This window comes from Mobula birostris, chromosome 15, assembly GCF_030028105.1.
Source record: "Mobula birostris isolate sMobBir1 chromosome 15, sMobBir1.hap1, whole genome shotgun sequence".
In the NCBI taxonomy this organism is placed as follows: domain Eukaryota; kingdom Metazoa; phylum Chordata; class Chondrichthyes; order Myliobatiformes; family Myliobatidae; genus Mobula; species Mobula birostris.
This window is the reverse complement of record NC_092384.1, coordinates 23419523-23438605: the sequence shown is the minus strand read 5'-3', so window position 1 is coordinate 23438605 and position 19083 is coordinate 23419523. Positions and strand designations below refer to the sequence as shown.

The 19083-nt window shown below is 41.8% G+C and overlaps 1 protein-coding gene across 3 annotated transcripts in view; it reads left to right on the top strand.

The window, feature by feature from the left end:
* fhod1 (formin homology 2 domain containing 1) overlaps nucleotides 1–19083 on the top strand; it is a 302751-nt gene that overhangs the window by 263368 nt on the left and 20300 nt on the right. For all 3 annotated transcript variants that reach the window (XM_072279446.1, XM_072279445.1, XM_072279444.1), the window contains 6 exons: nucleotides 4758–4913; nucleotides 10309–10491; nucleotides 11110–11229; nucleotides 11331–11492; nucleotides 12792–12982; nucleotides 16984–17176. In XM_072279446.1, coding sequence (XP_072135547.1) covers nucleotides 4758–4913; nucleotides 10309–10491; nucleotides 11110–11229; nucleotides 11331–11492; nucleotides 12792–12982; nucleotides 16984–17176 — 1005 coding nt within the window. The remainder of the gene's footprint in view (nucleotides 1–4757; nucleotides 4914–10308; nucleotides 10492–11109; nucleotides 11230–11330; nucleotides 11493–12791; nucleotides 12983–16983; nucleotides 17177–19083) is intronic.

Below are 19083 nucleotides of genomic sequence, written 5' to 3'. Positions count from 1 at the left end.
CTGGGAGCTGTAATGCCAACCTTGTAGGGCTGAAAGATGGAAGATTTTTGTTTAAATTATCCAACGACATAATTTATCATTCTATTTATTGCTGTTGGAAAGTAGCAACCGTATCCATGTAACAAGTTCCCGCAAACAGTGCAACGATGATAATAATAAGATATCTTTTTCTCAGTGTTACAAGTTCAGGGAGAAGCGCTAAAGTGATCATGAGAAGATCCCTCTGACTTATTCTCAGTTGCTGTCACAAGGTCTTTAATATTCTCATAAGGCTAGACACATCTTAATTTTAATGTCTCATCCAAAAAACTTTGAAGTCCTTGCAGACCCAGTTACCAGTGAACTGAGCCCACAATTGAGCTTACAATTATTCAGAGATGGAGAGAGAGGTGTGCAGTACAGTGCCAATATGATTGGTTTCTTTGTTAGAGATTTATGGCTTCTGTGCATCCTTTCAGAGTGATCAAAACTGAGAACCTTTCACAGTGGCTCAGTCTAAAATCATTGCAGACAGAGTCCCAATGCCCATATAGCTGGCCTGGGAGCAAGGTTATATCGCTCGAAGTGGCTGTCTCCTGATGCCTGATTAGAGAGGAAGAGAAATAAATACAATAACGACAGCTGCTGATTCATGTTAAAATACGTATCTATTTTCTGCAGTGGTGATGATATTTTACTGGAATTCCTTATCAGCACTGCCCAAAACAAGTCCAACTGAACTTGTCAGTAAAATTAAAGAGGGTTGCAGACTGACATGAACTCTTCAGTTACTGCACTTAAACTGACGCTTCACACTCTGAATCATAGCCACAACCTAGAACAAAGATCCTTCTGATTGTGTTGTTTTAGATCTTTGCTTGACCCCAGAGTAAAGGCTGATTTATACTTCTGCGTCAAATGGACGCCGTAACCTACGCAAGTGGCGTACGCGCATTGTGAGCATTTATACTTGTGTGTTGGTGTGTCCGCATTGTTCTGCAATTCGCGCATGTCACGCATGCGCACACACCTGCCCATGCAAGGCTTCATGGTCATGGTAGTCTTTATCAGGGTAAACAAGTTTAAAGCAAGCGTCTTTTTTCGTAAAAGTGAAACGTGTCCTCCATAGTTTCGGAGGTCTGTAAAGCTTTATGGAAAGCATTGCAGCCAGAGTCCCCTCCCTGCCCCTCAGTCGCCCAATGGGAAGCTATTGCAGCGTAGGAGGAAATGCGATGCTACCAAGCCGACCAATCACAGCTGCTGCGGTTTGCGTTGCTGCGACGCGTAGTTACATTTTGAGAGCGGTGTGGGTCATGCTACGGCATAGGGATCCGCGTAGGCACTACGTAGGGTTCGCGGCTACGCCGTACCTACGGCGTCAATTTGACACAGAAGTATAAATCAGCCTTAAGGGTGTCACATTTGACTGTATTCATGTGTATTCATGTATGGTTGAATGATAATTAACTTGAGTTGAATTAATATTTTAATTGCTGAGCCTATTGTTTTAGGTTGGTCTCTCTGCTAACTAAATGATAGGTGCAAAGTGAATTGCACCATCTTGATATTGTGCAAGATGCTATGTCTTTGTACTTTTTCTTTATTTTCATGGTTATTTTCTCAGAATACTGACCAAAGTGTCAGTGTAAGCTGCTTGGTCAATAGTCATTCTAATGCCATTTTGCAACCCATGCATCCAGTATCTGCTCAACAGGACACACACAGGCTGTGGTGAGTTCTGCACATACCTGTGATTCATTCCAACATCACGTTGGTTTACCAACTCACCAGGTAAACTTGCTGAGCTGTAACTTCAGATCATCCCATGCAGAATTACTTCATTTTTGTGTCAACATGAAAGATTAGGGGTTGTGATATTTCATAACATCCCTCAGTGGAGGGATTTTTCATCTGGCTCTGCAAACTCAACGTTAGGCTTCCAGGTCAGCGAATGGCTGCATTTATTTGAGTTAATGGCCTGCAAAAGGATTAGCTTCTTTGCCATTCTGATGAAATGCACTCATAAAGGTCATTCTGGCAGACTCTCATACCTCTGCTGAAAAGAAGATTTGAACTCCTATGACAACTTTTGTGATGTCACAGTGTCCCCAAAATCTATGGTAAATGAAGGGCTTTTGCAAAGTAGTCATGTTGACGTGTGCTCTCCAGAGCACAAATAATTGTCTCGAAACCAATAAATGCAAATCTATTCGGCACCAAAGGGAGCAATGAAGTTACAAGCAATGAGGTCCAGTCCTTGAGTGCTGTGGACTTGGTCTGTTTCATGGTTATCTCTCAGATAGGTTATGTTGTTGGTTCTGATTGAATGTCATTGGGTGTGGGAACTGAAATGAGTTATATCAAATGAGAAATGGGTGAAATGTTTGTAATTTACATTTAAAAACAGTTAATACTATGAAAATTTATTTTTTTACTGAGTGGTTCAGCACACTGTTACATAAATAGGTTTTTCAAGCAGCCCCATGCTCAAAAGTTCCATAATACAGTGTTTAACCCCTTCTTCTGTGAAAATCCGACCCAGGGAATCAAGATCAGAATCATATGTCGTGAAATTGGTCATGAAGCTGATGTGCAGGGATTTGGGGAGGAAGGGGCTCACCAAATTCCTCTTGATAAAGCAGCTGATAATGATTTTCGCAAACAACAGGAATTCTGCAGATGCTGGAAATTCAAGCAACACACATCAAAGTTGCTGGTGAACGCAGCAGGCCAGGCAGCATCTCCAGGAAGAGGTACAGTTGACGTTTCGGGCCGAGACCCTTTGTCAGGACTAACTGAAAGAAGAGCTAGTAAGAGATTTGAAAGTGGGAGGGGGAGGGGGAGATCCAAAATGATAGGAGAAGACAGGAGGGGGAGGGATGGAGCCAAGAGCTGGACAGGTGATTGGCAAAGGGGATATGAGAGGATCATGGGACAGGAGGCCCAGGGAGAAGGAAAAGGGGGAGGGGTGAAAAACCCAGAGGATGGGCAAGGGGTATAGTCAGAGGGAGAAAAAGGAGAGTGAGAGAAAGAATGTGTGTATATAAATAAATAACGGATGAGGTACGAGGGGGAGGTGGGGCATTAGCGGAAGTTAGAGAAGTCAATGTTCATGCCATCAGGTTGGAGGCTACCCAGACGGAATATAAGGTGTTGTTCCTCCAACCTGAGTGTGGCTTCGTCTTTACAGTAGAAGAGGCCGTGGATAGACATATCAGAATGGGAATGGGACTTGGAATTAAAATGTGTGGCCACTGGGAGATCCTGCTTTCTCTGGCAGACAGAGCGTAGGTGTTCAGCGAAACAATCTCCCAGTCTGCATCGGGTCTCGCCAATATATAGGGTAGCCTCATCCAGGACGAGGGAGATGTCCTCCTTTTTTAAAGAAAGGGGCTTCCTTTCCTCCACCGTCAACTCTGCTCTCAAACGCATCTCCCCCATTTCACGCACATCTGCTCTCACTCCATCCTCCCGCCACCCCACTAGGAATAGGGTTCCCCTGGTCCTCACCTACCACTCCACCAGCCTCCGGGTCCAACATATTATTCTCTATAACTTCTGCCACCTCCAACGGGAGCCCACCAATAAGCACATCTTTCCCTCCCCCCCCCCCACCCCCACTTTCTGCAGGGATTGCTCCCTATGTGACTCCCTTGTCCATTCGTCCCCCCCCATCCCTGCCCACTGATCTCCCTCCTGGTACTTATCCGTGTAAGCGGAACAACTGCTACACATGCCCTTACACTTCCTCCCTTACCACCATTCAGGGCCCCAGACAGTCCTTCCAGGTGAGGCGACACTTCACCTGTGAGTGGGCTGTGGTGATATACTGCGTCCGGTGCTCCCGATGTGGCCTTCTATATATTGGCGAGACCCGACGCAGACTGGGAGATAGTTTTGCTGATCACCTACGCTCTGTCCGCCAGAGAAAGCAGGATCTCCCAGTGGCCACACATTTTAATTCCACATCCCATTCCCATTCTGATATGTCTATCCACGGCCTCCTGTACTGTAAAGATGAAGCCACACTCAGGTTGGAGGAACAACACCTTATATTCCGTCTGGGTAGCCTCCAACCTGATGGCATGAACATTGACTTCTCTAACTTCCGCTAATGCCCCACCTCCCCCTCGTACCTCATCCGTTATTTATTTTTATACACACATTCTTTCTCTCACTCTCCTTTTTCTCCCTCTGTCCCTTTGACTATACCCCTTGCCCATCCTCTGGGTTTTTTCCCCCCTCCCCCTTTTCCTTCTCCCTGGGCCTCCTGTCCCATGATCTTCTCATATCCCCTTTGCCAATCACCTGTCCAGCTCTTGGCTCCATCCCTCCCCCTCCTGTCTTCTCCTATCATTTTGGATCTCCCCCTCCCCCTCCCGCTTTCAAATCTTTTACTAACTCTTCCTTCAGTTAGTCCTGATGAAGGGTCTCGGCCTGAAATGTCAACTGTACCTCTTCCTAGAGATGCTGCCTGGCCTGCTGCGTTCACCAGCAACTTTTATGTGTGTTGATAATTATTTTATCTGAATGCGTTGGATGTGTGCTGGTGACTAATGTACGGATGGGCAGTGGACTGATTTTGCAGCTATGTCTGCAGGATGTGGGGGTGGGTGGATTGGGGTGTGGGGTGGGGGATTTGGGATGTGGTGATGAGTGGATTAAGGAACGAGATTGGTGATGCTGGCAGCTCCTTGGTTCAGCTACTATTGCACTTAATGTTTTTTAATATAAATGAGACAAGCTGATTTCACATAATGTATTGTTTTAACTTCTAGAAAGGAGGAGATGCCAAGAAGCAAGGGTTAATCGTACTAGATCCAAAGAGGAGCAATGCAATTAACATCGGCCTTACAGTGTTGCCTCCAGTACACATCATAAAAAATGCTATTCTCAACTTTGATGAGTATGCAATCAACAAAGAGGGCATTGAGGTAAGGAATCCAGACTTGAACCAGCACGGTGGTGCAGCTAGTGAAGCTGCTGCCTTGCAGTTTCAATGAACCAGGTTTATTCCTGACTTTGGGTGCTGTCTGTGTAGAATTTGCATGTTCTCCAAACGTGCTTAGGCTCCCTCCAACAAAAGTTCAAATTTCAAAGTAAACGTTATTATCAAAGTGCATATATGTCACCACATACAACCCTGAGATTCATTTTCCTGTGGGCATCCTCAGCAGATCTATAGAATAATAACCATAGAAAGATCAATGAAAGATCAGCCAGAATGCAGAAGACAACAAACTGCAAAGACAAATAGAAATAAATACCAATCAGTAACGAGACCTTGAAGTGAGATCATTGGTTGTGGGAATGGGCAAGTGAGTGTAATTATCTCCTTTTGTTCTGATGGTTGAGGGGTACCTGGTGTTTGAACCTGGCAGTGCAAAGCAGCGAGAAAAGAGCATGGCCTGGGTGGTGAGGATCATGGATGATGGATGCTGTTCTCCTATGGCAGCAACATATAGATGAGCTCAGTGGTTGGGAGGCCTTTTCCCATGAGGCACGGGGCTGAATCCACAGCCCAAAAGGTGTGCAGATTGCTAGTTTAGTTGTCCATAAATTGACACCAGTGTGGAGGTCAGTGGTAGATTCTGGGACATTTTGATAGAAATTTGAGGACAATAGAAGTGGGATTAATATAGGATGAGGGTAAATGTATAACTCCTTTGCATGTAATTTATTTTTAACATCCTCCATTCATTTAATTTTCCTACGGTGAGTTTGCAGTTTCTATTTTCCTTCAATCTTTAAATAGACATTTCTGAGTGGACTATTTTGCTACAGATAGTACAACCTGCTCTTCTTAGAGAGACATTGCTATTCCAGGAATGAAAAAAAAAGTTTCCACCAATCTAACTTTGTGATGTTCAGAAATTTGTTTCATCTCAAAGGCAGAAATGTTTGGGGAGAATCAGTAGGAGTTGGCATATCAACTGTGCCCTTCCAAAAGCAATCAAATATATTTTTATGCATGTCTCTGACTAATCTCTACTGTGGCTCTGAGCATTTCAACATGTTGATTTGGGCTGTACAGAGCTGGCAGCACTACATGGAAAACGTTTTTATAGGCTGAACAATGTGACTAAACATAGCATTCTGGCAAGAAATATTTTTCAGTGGTGACTTATCTTAAAAATATGGCTAACTTTTCCCAGCAAAAGGAATACTCTGCTGGGGGGGGGGGGGAGCGGGGTAGAAAAGGCAGTGCTCTTGGTAATTCTGTTTTGATTATTTCTCTCAAAGTCTGCCGATGGAAAGGCCCCACCATTTTACTTGTCCTTCTTTTCTCCAATGTGTAAGGGACTAGTTGGGCATTTCTTTGGTTCCTTCCCTCTCCAAGCAAAGCTGGATACATTGTAGCCTCTAACCTAACTCCAAAGATAATCTGCCAGCGTCTCAAGGATAACATTGTTGCATTAAACTTAGCTTCAGAGATGTAACATGCTAACATTGGTCTCTTTTTGTTGTGTGTAAGACATCCTTACAGTCCAAGATGAATTTAAATTTAATTTTGTGTGTACATTATTCCTTTGTTTTCTTCCCATGGCTAAGTAATTAGATTATTAACAGCTGGAATTTAAAGACTCAATTATCTTCCAATTTATATTTTGCTAGAAGGAAAGGAAAGTCAGTCCAGCATGGGATTGTCATCAACTGTGAGCAAGTAGTCAGTAATAAATATTGTTTTTTGTTCATCTACATTATATTCCATCTCCAGGAGAAAGTTGTTCACCTCTAAATACTGTACTCCCAGTTATATTTTTCTTGGTCATCTTTTTTTCCTTTGGCAGCCTCTTGAAACTGAGGGTACTTGCTTCTACTACATTCCTGTGGCTGATGAATCCTATGAGGAATTGACCGACCTGAGGCAGGTGGTGTTTGATGGGGAGAGTGAGTTGGTTGTTGGATTAATTGTACACCTTTGTCCCTTAGTGGCTTGGTCTTCACATGCCCTTGTAGTGCAGGCGAAGTGCTCACTGTGTTCACAAGAGATTCTTTTCCAGTTTGATCATCTTAGGCAAAGGATGAGATGTCTTGAAGTATTTTCCCGTTCTTCATTAAAAAAAATCTCTTCTTGTGAAATAACTTAGAGATGAGTGCTTATTTCAGGAATCTAGTGTTGAACTTGTAGCCAATGAGATATGGCCTCAAGAGATGATTGGACACGTTGGCTTGGGAGGGAATGCTGACATGTGATGGCCCATCTTCCCCAAGAGTTCCATGGAGAAAGTATTGGTGGTATCACTCCAGTGATTTGTAGCGTCTACTGTCAGTGTCCACGTCCCTGAAGTGCAATGGAAGGTGAAGGTCACTGCAGTTTGGTAGACCTTGAGCTTGGTGGGGGTTAGAGTTCTTGAACTTTGACATCAACGGCTAGTCTTTGCTGGGAAGTGGTTCTAAGTTATGAAAGGTGAGTACCATTTGATAGGCCTATTCCCTGGATCTTGATTGTCAGGTCTGGTGTTGTGCAGCAGGGACAGATTGGTAGAGATCTCTTGTATTCTAATTATTTTGTATAAAGGTGGTCCTCACTCTTGCCTCAATAAAGATCGACTTGGTTCCGGAGTGGATACGAAGAAGTGGGAAGCTCGTAGAGCTAAGTTGAGGGAGGGAAAAGTTACAAAAGTTAGTGCAATGACAAAGTCTTACTTAACCCCTGTCTGTGCTCTATCATTAAGGGGAAGTTACCCACCCACAGGTGCCAATCTGGTTTTCACAGCTTCTAGCATGCATAATAAAGACTACTTGGAAACTGTAGGTCTGAGACTCTCATAGGGCCGGAAGTCCAGGGGCTCAAGTTTTAAATGAATCATACTGGCAACTTTCACGGCAAAAATCTGGCTCTCTGTTGATCATGTTGTCGATAACAAAATGGTATTAATAATAAGACTCTAATACTGTAGCAATTGACTGTGCTCTTACAAAATTGTGCTATTGGCCTGCTGCTACACCAGCTCACCATGGCAATGATTTTACATTTCCCTTGTGTTCAGCGTTAATGGAGATACCAACTACCTCTGTCATCATTTTATTCTCAAAGTTTACTGTGAATATGGTGTAATAGGGACATAATTTATTATTCTACTTAACTGGATTGCACCAAAAGTACAGGATCAAGGGTTGGCACAGTAGCGTAGTGGTTAGCAGAATGCTTTACGGGCAACCCAGGTTCAACTTCTGCTACCGCCTGTAAGGAGTTTGTACCTTCTCCGCATGGGTTTCCTCGGACAGTCAAAATATATACCAGTTGGTAGGTTAATTCGTCATTAATTAAGTTAGGATTAAATTGGGAGAGTGCTGGGTAGTGCAGCTCAAGGGCCAGAAGAGCCTGTTCCACATGACGTCGATAAATAAATAAAGACTAGATCATTCAATCACTCTGTCCTCATACTCCAGCTTCTGTTCCTGCTTTGGCTTGATATCCCGTACATCGTGTCTTAAAAAAAACTATTCATCTGAACTTATATGTTTTATGGGTTTTTCATAATTCATATACTGCACTGATTTTGTTTAGAAAGTCCTATTTGATTCCCTGTGAATCTATCAAGAATATTCTGAGTATCTTTTAAAATCTTATTTGTGATTACTAAGAAGTCTTTAGAAGATTATATCCATGCAAGTTTGTTTCACTGATTTGAAATTAATATGTCAAATCACCAAAACTCAATCTGTGTACAGGTTTCCCCTGCCATCTGAAGATAGAGCGTTCCTATGAAACGGTTCGTAAGCCGGAATGTCGTAAAGTGAAGAAGCAATTACCATTTATTTATATGGGAAAATTTTGTGAGCGTTTGCAGATCCAAAAATAATCTACCAAATCATGCCAAATAACACATAAAACCTAAAATAACAGTAACATACAGTAAAAGCAGGAATGATATGATAAATACACAGCTTATATAAAGTAGAAATACTTTTCCACAATCGTTGCCTGAACTGTTCTCCGTAGCGAAAATCTCACACAAGCGCCGTCAGCAAAAACACGGCGCAAGCGCTCTCCAGTAACCTTTAAGCTATGAAGCTGCCAAATCATACCAAATAACATGTAAAAATACACAGCCGATATAAAGTAGAAATAATGTATGTACAGTGTAGTATCACTTACCGGAATCGGGACAGCGCGGAGCACACTGATGATGGTGTGTCAGACTGAGTCGGAGTTTGGCTGGTGCAGTGGCCCCCACCCTCCAGGCCGCCGAGCGATACAATGCTGCGAAGCATGCAGTGGTACAGCGGTAGCCGGGAGGCACACAGCACATCTTTAAGAAAAAAGCCGAAATAAACATGCTAATTAATTAGGTGCCACTCAGCACGTAATTGTCGGCCCAGATCAGTGCCGATTGCCGATTGCATCGCCTCTAATCTGGGCTGACAATTACGTGTCAGGCTGCACCTAATTAATTAGCATGTTTATTTCGGCCTTTTTCTTAAAGATGTGCTGTGTGTCTCCCGGCTACCGCTGCATTCTCCGTGAATCAGTATCTGTCCGCGGCCTGGGTGTTGGGGTGGTGGGACACTGGGGTGTCATCTCGTCGTCTGTTTCCATTAGGGCAGGCAGCTCTTCTTCTCCTATGACTGCCCGCCTCGATGTCGAAGGTCGAGGTTTGTCGTCTGCTGTGGCTGATGTGGAAGGCTTGCTTGACTGTTGAGCCTCGCGCATTTTTAGATCATACAGTTCTTTGTAAGGACTGAAACCATCCTGCAAATATCCCCTACCCTTTCAAAATTAAAGTCATACTTTATCATTACTCATTTGGTTTTGATTGTTATGCTTTCCTCTTCCAATTGCATCAGCTCTTCATCTATCAGTTCCTGGTCATAGGATGCCAAAACCTCTTCAACATCATCTTCGTCAGCTTCCACAAGCCAAACTCACTTGGTCCTTACTTCGTTCACCACGATCAAAGTGCTTAATTATGTCTAGTTTTACGCTAAGTGTAACACCCTTACGAGCTCTTTCAGGCTTTTCCAATACCATAGGACTCATCTTGCAAATGGCTGCTCACAGGCACGTGTTTAAGCAATGCCAGCTAGAATGACGTTCCGAATCGGGGGAGAGTAGCTGCTCGGGGCGCGCACTGCCTTTTATCGTGCGCTGCTTTTTTCGTAACAGTGAAAACAATTTCTGTTAGCGAAAACAAGGTACTAATGTAGGTCTTTCGTAACAGTGAGGTTTCGTAAAGCGAACGTTTGAAAAGCGGGGGACACCTGTATCTCTTTGAAAGATTTCCTTCTTAAAGGAGTTTAAGCATTGTTTTTAAGTCAAAGTATTATGATGTTTGTGATTTCCACTGCTCATGTGCTCTAACTCCCTCATATGTTCTGCAGAAAATCCTGACTATGGTTCCCACTGAAGAAGAGAAACAGAAGATCCAAGAAGCTCAGTTGGCAAATCCTGATGTTCCCCTGGGTTCAGCTGAGCAGTTCCTTTTGACCTTGGCCTCCATCACTGGGATCAAGGCCAGGCTGCAGCTCTGGGCTTTTAAACTGGACTACGAGGCCATGGAAAAGGTGAAGCTTTGTCCTAAGAAATATGACAACTTTTAAAAAGAAATGTAATCTCAATTTAGACAACTGAATTTTCTGGCAGGTGTATTGAACTGCAGAATGTACAACTGAAAATGATTTGCATTGAGAAGACCATAAGTACACAGCTTCATAGATAAGGCAAGCACAGCAAAATACAATTCAAATTCCCTATTATGTAATTAACAGCCTTGATGGAATTCCTAATGTTAGTATACGTTAGATGATTTTGCAGATACAGGACAGTCTGTATAATTCCAGACATATAACTGTTTATATTTTAGCTTTGCTTGTAGATTTAGAGCCACATTGAAATATTTGAATTGACAAGCAAGTGGTAGTTAATGATGATTAAGTACTACAAAGTGCATATGGAACACGATAATCTTTCATCTGCCCATTGGACATGCAGCTTTAAAGTTTGGGAAGGCAGGCCTAGAAGAGAATAATTCAATAACTTTGTGAATCTCTTTATTGCTAGATACTTGCCTTACAGATGTTTCTGTCTGCATATTTAATACCTTAATAACAGATTGACTTTAAAGTTACCTCTAAAGAGAAGGTTTGAATGGAAACTTCTAAAATTGATTTTTTTTATCCTAGGAAATAGCCGAGCCATTGTTTGACTTGAAGCTTGGAATGGAGCAGCTTGCAAAGAATAAGACCTTTAAATCACTTCTGGCAACTCTGCTTGCTATTGGAAATTTTCTGAATAACTCTAGTGTAAGAAATCATTCTGTTTTCAAAATGATGGGATTGCAATCTGAAAGCCAAACAATTCTGTGCTTGACATTTACATGTTCAATTTATGATTTTCCCCCTAGGCCAAGGGATTTGAACTGAGTTATTTGGAGAAAGTATCTGAAGTAAAGGATACTATCCAGAGGCAATCGTTGTTGTATCACACGTGTAACCTGGTAGTGGAGAACTTCCCAGACACAACAGATGTGTATTCAGAAATTGCCGCGATTGCAAGATCTGCCAAGGTAAGTAAATAAGAAGGGACACGCAGTGCATGATAACATGATCCATGTAGGTTAGGTACTCCATTGGGCTTCTGATTCTCTGGGTCATCGATTACCTTAGTTCAACCTCAGAAGTACTGTGACTGCTAGACGACACAGTATTTGGTTAATGTTCAAATCATCCTAATGAGCTCTAAACCCTCTGATTAGTGATGTCTCTTCTGCTCCAGGCTTCATATCTGGAATTCCTTCCACCATCCTTTGCTTATCATTGTCTCCCCCCTCCTCTGAAATGCAACGTAAAATCCATCTCTGGACAAGACATCTGTCCAGAGCAGTGTGATTTTTCTTTTTGTTACATTCTGCCTTCTACTAAATTCAAGAAAATGAATCTCAGGGTTGTATTCGATGATATATATGTACTTTGGTAATAAATTTACTTTGAACTTTGAGCTTTTTTATAAACTTGGATGCTTTACTACATTGACACCATTTTCAAGTTGATAATGCTCCCAATTAGCTTTAGGTATTGCTAAGAATCTCTTTGGAACTGAGGCTCTTGCTCCCACCCCCGCTTTATTTATTTATGTATTTATTTTATTTAGTAGTACAGTGCAGAAAAGGCTCTTCCGGCTCTTTAAGCCACGCCACCCCAGCAACCTCACAATCTAATAATGTGACAATTTACAATGACCAATTAGCCTATCCAGTACGTCTGGACATTAGAAGGAAAGCGGAGCACCTGGGGGGAAACCTACATATTCCACAGGGAGGACGCACAGAGACTCCTCACACAACAGTGCTGGATCTAAACTCTGAACTCAGGATGGCCCGAGCTGTAATAGCATTGCGCTAACTGCTACATTACTAGTACTAGCCCAGTACCGGTCCAATAATCAAACCAGGAAGGAGGCAGATTCTCTGTCCTACCGAATGCAAAAGCTCTGACTGAGCTGTAGTCTTCTGAAAGACAGTAAGTGTTTGTTGATAAAGAACCATTTAATTTAAACAGATTAATAATCACAGTTATATATACACCAGAGGATAACTTGAAATCAGAAAATAGAACATCTTTCCCAATGTAAGCAATTGAAATTGACCCTAAGCTAGATCATTTTGTATATTTTTGGTCCACAAGTATGTAATTAAAACTTTCTCAGTTTACTTAATAACCATAAGGCCAGGTTTTCTATTTACTGGGCTATTGTCAGCTGCTTTATACTTACACTGTGAATTTACTTTCTGTTTCTGCTCTGACCTATGAGTGTTTTTGCGATGCCAAGCTGTTCTCATTACAGGGCCTCTGCTCATTGTTCACAGGTTGACTTTGACCAACTGGCAGAAAGTCTTGTTCAGCTGGAGAGGAAATGCAAAGCTTCATGGGATCACTTGAAGGTTATCGCGAAGCATGAAACAAAGCCTGTATTAAAAAATAAGATGACAGAATTTCTAAAGGACAGCACAGAAAGGATTATAATCCTCAAAGTGGTACATCGTAGAATTATAAACAGGTCAGACTTCGTTTTCAACGTTCTCATGAATGCCAAAATTTGTAAAAGTACAAGTATTGTGATAAAGCCTGAATTTAAAATGAAGATGTATGTAAGGCTTCATGGACCAACCTTTGAGGACTTGTCCATATTCTGCTCCTATTGCTCTTGTTTTCTTTCATCCTGCTGTGATGTGTATCTAAATAGCCTGGAATGGCGAGAAGTCATTCATCGCTGTTTTTCTCCTAGTGCACTCTAACTCTGTTCTCTCAACTGTTATCCATGTCCATTGAAACCATTAACTAATACAAACCTGTTCATCTCATTCCTGAAAATTCCTTTTGACCCAATACCATGGCATCCTAGTCCCAAAAATTACAGGCTTCAAGTTAAAGTCAAAGTTGAAGGAATACAGCAGGTTTTGTATGAAAGGTTCAAATTGATTTCAGTCTGCATCTAAATACGTGCATATCTTTCCTACCAGTCTATGGCTCTTGATTTTTTTTCCCCTCTCCCATTCTCTCACTCTTTCTCTGTGTCACGCTGGCTATCTTACGCTCTGCCTCCGCCTCCGGTTCTCTACTCAGCTCTCTCCTCTCGCATTCGCTGCTCCCTCCCGTCCCCCTCCCATTCCCTCTGCATCTGCATCTCTGTCTCAAGCTACTTAGTGCTCAGTTGAGCACAGAATTATCACACACTGCAGTACATCAATAGCTTAGCATACAGCTCTTGAACATCTTTACCACCTTAGTGTAGTCAGCACTGTAGTTGTACAGAGCTTTAGAAATACATTGAGCTGCATGCAAAGTGACTTCCTGGGAGCTGATCAATGAATAACCAACTTAACTGTAATGGTAAAGGATCCAGTGCCTTTCTTGCTAATGCTTAGTATAAGGCAGATCTTGTAAATCGGAGTAAGAGAAATGGGGCAAAATCATCTTGACTTTTACAAATCATGTTATAGAGACCGTTCTGAAGCTATTTAACAAAAAGTTTCATACAAAGTAAAATCTTAAGCCATGAAGTTTGGCGAAGCATCCATGCATATAATAATGCATTCCGCAGTTAGTGAAAGAAGCCCTGTCAACATTTCCGCCCTTAATGGTGGAGCAGACTCGATGCGTCTAGTTCTGCTTCTGTGTGTTATAGTTTCATGGCCACTGGAACTGGTGCTTTGATGCTCCCAGGGTTGAATACTCTTTGCTGAGGTTCAGCATTTGACCAGACTGCTGGAGAGAAACCAGCACAATTCCGGCACACAACTAAGGACTTCAGACAAGCAGGGGAGAATGTGGATGAAATGAAAAAGAAACAATTAAACACAATAGCTTTGCAAGATGTTACGAATGTGTTCAGGGTGGTATGCCGCAGCAAGCCTACCAGAACCTGAGAGAAAGGTTAGTCCAGCACACCTTGCTTTTCATGGCAATGCAAGGTCTGTGGTGTTGTGTGTCATCTCCTGCAGCGAGGCAACTGATACCAAGGATGCAATTATGTATTTTGTGATTCATACAGTTACATTTCTGTCTCTACTGAAAATTATTGCAGGTAAAAGCCTTATTTGCATAACTGAGCATTTCTGGAAGGGCTGGGGTTTTCTGTGTCTTCCAGGTGCATGAAGTGGTTCACAGGTGCATTCTTGCAGGCCGTTCTAGAGGACAGTCACTCACAGCTGCATGGTTCGGGCTCACCAAGGGGAAGCAAAAATGTTTATGTTTAATTGTCATTCAATCATATATGAATACCCATGAATACAGCCAAATGAAACACAGTTCCTTCAGGGCCAGGGTGCAAAACACAGTACCAACAGTTATACACAGCACAAGGCACATATAAGATAGCAGTAAACATACAGCCACATGAAAAAATTATATAATGTAGCCCAAGTCCCTGAGTCCATGGATGTTGTTGGCAAGAACAAGTCTGTAGCAGTCTGCAGATAAATGCAATTCAGCTTGTCTTCAACTCAGTGAACACTGGAGGGCAGCACCCAGCGCGATGTGGATGTCACGCTAAACTGCCTCCTGTATCACGTCTCCTGGACAACAGGTAACAGCATGCAGTGAGGCCTAATCCGATCTACGACTGAGGTCGTGCAGCTCTCCCCACCCCTTTCAGTCTCCCCGTGAACCAGACATACAGTATTCTACGGTACCAACGTCTAAAAGAGTCTTATGATCATCAGAAAACATCCAAGACAATCACACACTGTTGTATCGTACACCGCCTTCGCGCACCGACTCTAACACCTATCTGTAGCAGGCAGCAACCCAAACTGCAGCAGTTCCAGCTACTGTGCGAATGAGCAGCTCAGCGATGGGGTAGACGTACAGTACTTGAAGTTCTTAGTGTCCAGTAGTGTCGCAATCGTAAAAAAAGTTGTTCTAAAAGACAATAACACCTTTTGCTGGCCCCTTGAAGGCCGCTGTGTTCAAGCACACCGCCATCTTACAATAAGTCAAGTTCACCCAGAATCCTCCATGAACCAGAGAAGTTTAATGCATTCCTTTTGCTACTTTTGCTATTTTGGGATTGATTGTTCTGAAAATTATTTGATTAGAATGTAGTCTGGTCACACAGGATGAAAGACTCATCAATCCATAACTCATGAGGGTCCTGAATGAGTGTAGACTAAAAAGTTCCATCAGAGCTTTTAGCCTTTACACAATGGCACAGATCTTTCAGAAACGATATGCTTTGCCTTGGATATAAAAGTAGTGTGGACCATCTTTCAATTGCTACATATGCAGCAAATAGAACATAGTTTTAATTTTTTTAAAAAATATTTTCTGATATGTTCAGCCACATTCTCTACACCTTTTCTGATGTCCTCAGTTCTTCCAGTGCTTTAACCTGAATTGAGACAATTTAACCCTGGGACATCGTAGCTGAAACTCCAGTGCGAACTTACGGAGTATCCTACAGCTACTGTGGAATGCGTCATTATTTGTAGTGTCCATAACCTATTTTAATTCAGATTACCAAAGTTGGGAATAATTGGCAGCAAATACTTTACCCAAAGTATCCATAAATGCCTGGGAGTAATGGGAAATCTCTGACCTGAATTTGTGTCAGTGGACTGAGTTCTTTAGTGTCTTAACATGAGATGGGAGTCTGAAATGCAAACTGTAGCATTCCATTACAATCTATTATTTGGATGAACACAACTGCTCTCTAAATTCCAGCCAGTGATTAAAAAAAGTGATCAGAAATTACAAATGTAAAATAATCAAAAAGATTAGTCAGCTTAAAGACAATGGACTGTTTGGAACAGCGGACTATATATATATATTAAACTGTATGAAAAGCCATTGATGAGAGATTTATAACTGTCTTCATAGTTCATAGTCCGTAGTCATACTTTATTAATCCCAGGGGAAATTGGTTTTTGTTACAGTTGCTCCATAAATACTAACTAGTAATAGAACCATAAATAGTTAAATAGTAATATGTAAATTATGCCAGTAAATTATGAAATAAGTCCAGGACCAGCCTATTGGCTCAGGATGTCTGACCCTCCGAGGGAGGAGTTGTAAGGTTTGATGGCCAGAGGCAGGAATGACTTCCTATGATGCTCAGTGCTGCATGTCGGTGGAATGAGTCTCTGGCTGAATGTACTCCTGTGCCCAACCAGTACATGATGTAGTGGATGGGAGACATTGACCAAGATGACATGCAACTTGCACAGCATCTCTTAAAGTCTCTTAGGCCATTACAGATTGTGCAGCCAGCATCTGTCAGCAGTTCATTGAAAAGAAAATTCTTGTGACCCTGCACTCATCTTCTACTTGATTAGTAGCACTTTCTATGATGGATCATTGTTTGAGCTTTGGTGCTCTGTGGGGGAGGAATCTGATAAGCCTAAGGCTTGTTTTGTATCTCCAGCTACTGAAAGTAAAACCCATTCTGTTCTGTTGTTCAGCAACTGCCTTGGTTACAGTACTAGGTGGAACAGCACTGATCATGCCTCTATTTATCAACTGTAGACAAAAATTCCTAACAAACATCAATATTTCCTGCAGATTCCATTCTTTTCTTTTGTATCTTGGTCATCCTTCAAACACTGCTCGGGAGCTGAAGATTACCAGGTTCTGTAAAATAATTAGTGAATTTGCGCTGGAGTACCGGACCACCCGAGAAAGGGTGCTACAGCAGAAGCAGAAGCGAGCTGCTTACCGAGAGAGGAACAAGACACGGGGCAAAATGATCACAGAGGTTCGTCTGTTTGTAAGAATTAAACTTCTATTTTCAATATTGCAAAGCAAATCAATAGCATTTTTAATACTGCACAGTAATATTGCTTCCATTGGACTTTTATAGTGCTAGGGTTTGTTCATCCATTGAACAAAATAAATCTCATGTATTTAATCTGTGTGCCAAAGAGATAAGGCAAGAGGGTTTAAAAGTGTAAAATAAATACCGAAATGACTGGAAGTTCTTAGCAAGCTGGACTGCATTTTTGAAAGAATGTTAGCAAACTGAAATGTTAATTCTATTTTTCTTTCCCAGATACTGTGAGACCTGCTGAGTAATTCCAGCATTTTCTGTTTTTATTTCAGATTTCTAGCATCTGCATAGTTAATGGTGTAAATGCTGGATTGTGGCTTAGAATTAATGTAAATTTCATCTTTTAAGAGCCAACCTTTACACTAGAGAGGTTAGGTTCAACCAGTCAACATAATGGGTGGGGACAGCATTATTCTTTTACCAGAAGCTCATTAGGATGTTCTATGCAAAGGCTACATCTGTGCAGATCCAGGACACTCTATGCAAAGACTGACTTTGCAGATCCAGGACACTCTTCCTTTTTTTTTTCAAATCTTTTTATTATTATTATCCAAAATTAACAAGAGTACATCGAAGTAAGCAACATTTTCAATGACTCAAGAAAAAAACATTATTTTAAAGATTGAAAAAATTTTGGTGATTTAAAAAAAAACCCTACTAAGCAAGAAAAAGTGGGGGGAAAAAAAGAAACCCCATTAGGTGTTCAACCCCGGAGCCATGCGTCATACAAAAGGCTTCTAAAGATGAACATCCAACCGCCAGCAAGAAAAAAAAAGTACTAAAAATTTACAATTAGATTGAGGAGGAAATCTATCAATTAACTCAATGATAATAACGAGCAAACTAACCCCATCTTTTCGCAAAATCAAATAAAGGTTCAAAGGTTCGACTTCTAATTTTCTCCAAACTAAGACATAGCATCACTTGACAGAACCATTGTGACAAAGTGGGAGCTGATGTATCCTTCCACTTCAACAAAATGGCCCTCCTAGCTATCAATGTAACAAATGCAATAACATATTGGTCAGGCACAGAGATACCATGGATATTTTGAGGAATTATTCCAAAAAGCACAGTTAATTTGTTAGGTTGTAAATTAATCCAGGACATTCTATGCAAAGACTGACTGTGTAGATCCAGGCCATTCTATGCAAAGATTGGGTTTTCTCTGCTGAGTTGACTCTCCTAAGAATCACATTATGAATATCATGGAATGCATGCCCTTTGCCCAGATGGGTGCATCTGTAACAACTTTTGAGGAACTTAGAATCATACAAAATGAAACATGATTCGCTCCTCATCCTTCCATCACCTTATTCTCACTTTAAAGTGACCCAATTCAGCCTCAGCAGCTTCCCGCTCTTCACCTTGCCTAAGTAAAAGAAAAAAGAAGATTGAGGGATTGCTCTCTAGATTCTACTCACTCTCTTGATGAGGCTTACAAAACAATGCTCATTTATAGGTGTATTGACACAATAGGCCAAAAGGCTACCAGGTACTGTGCAGTTTTGTGACTGAACAAGACCCTTATCATAGTAAAACATTCCCAAATGCTTCATGGTAGCACTTTTGAATGTAAACTGTCACCAATCTATGCAAGGTATGAAGCCAGATGACCAAAGGGATGCAATGAAAGAGCTGGTTTAAAAGTAAGGCCTGAAGGGGACTGATTGAATTGGTGAAGGTGGCACATAGCACGTGGCACAGTGGTGGAGCTATCACTTCACAGCTTCAGCAACCCGGTCCCCTGGTGCTGCCTGAGTAGAGCTTGTGTGTTCTGCCGGAGACCACTGGTGCTCTAGTTTCTTCTCACACCTCAGAGATGTGTGCTGTGA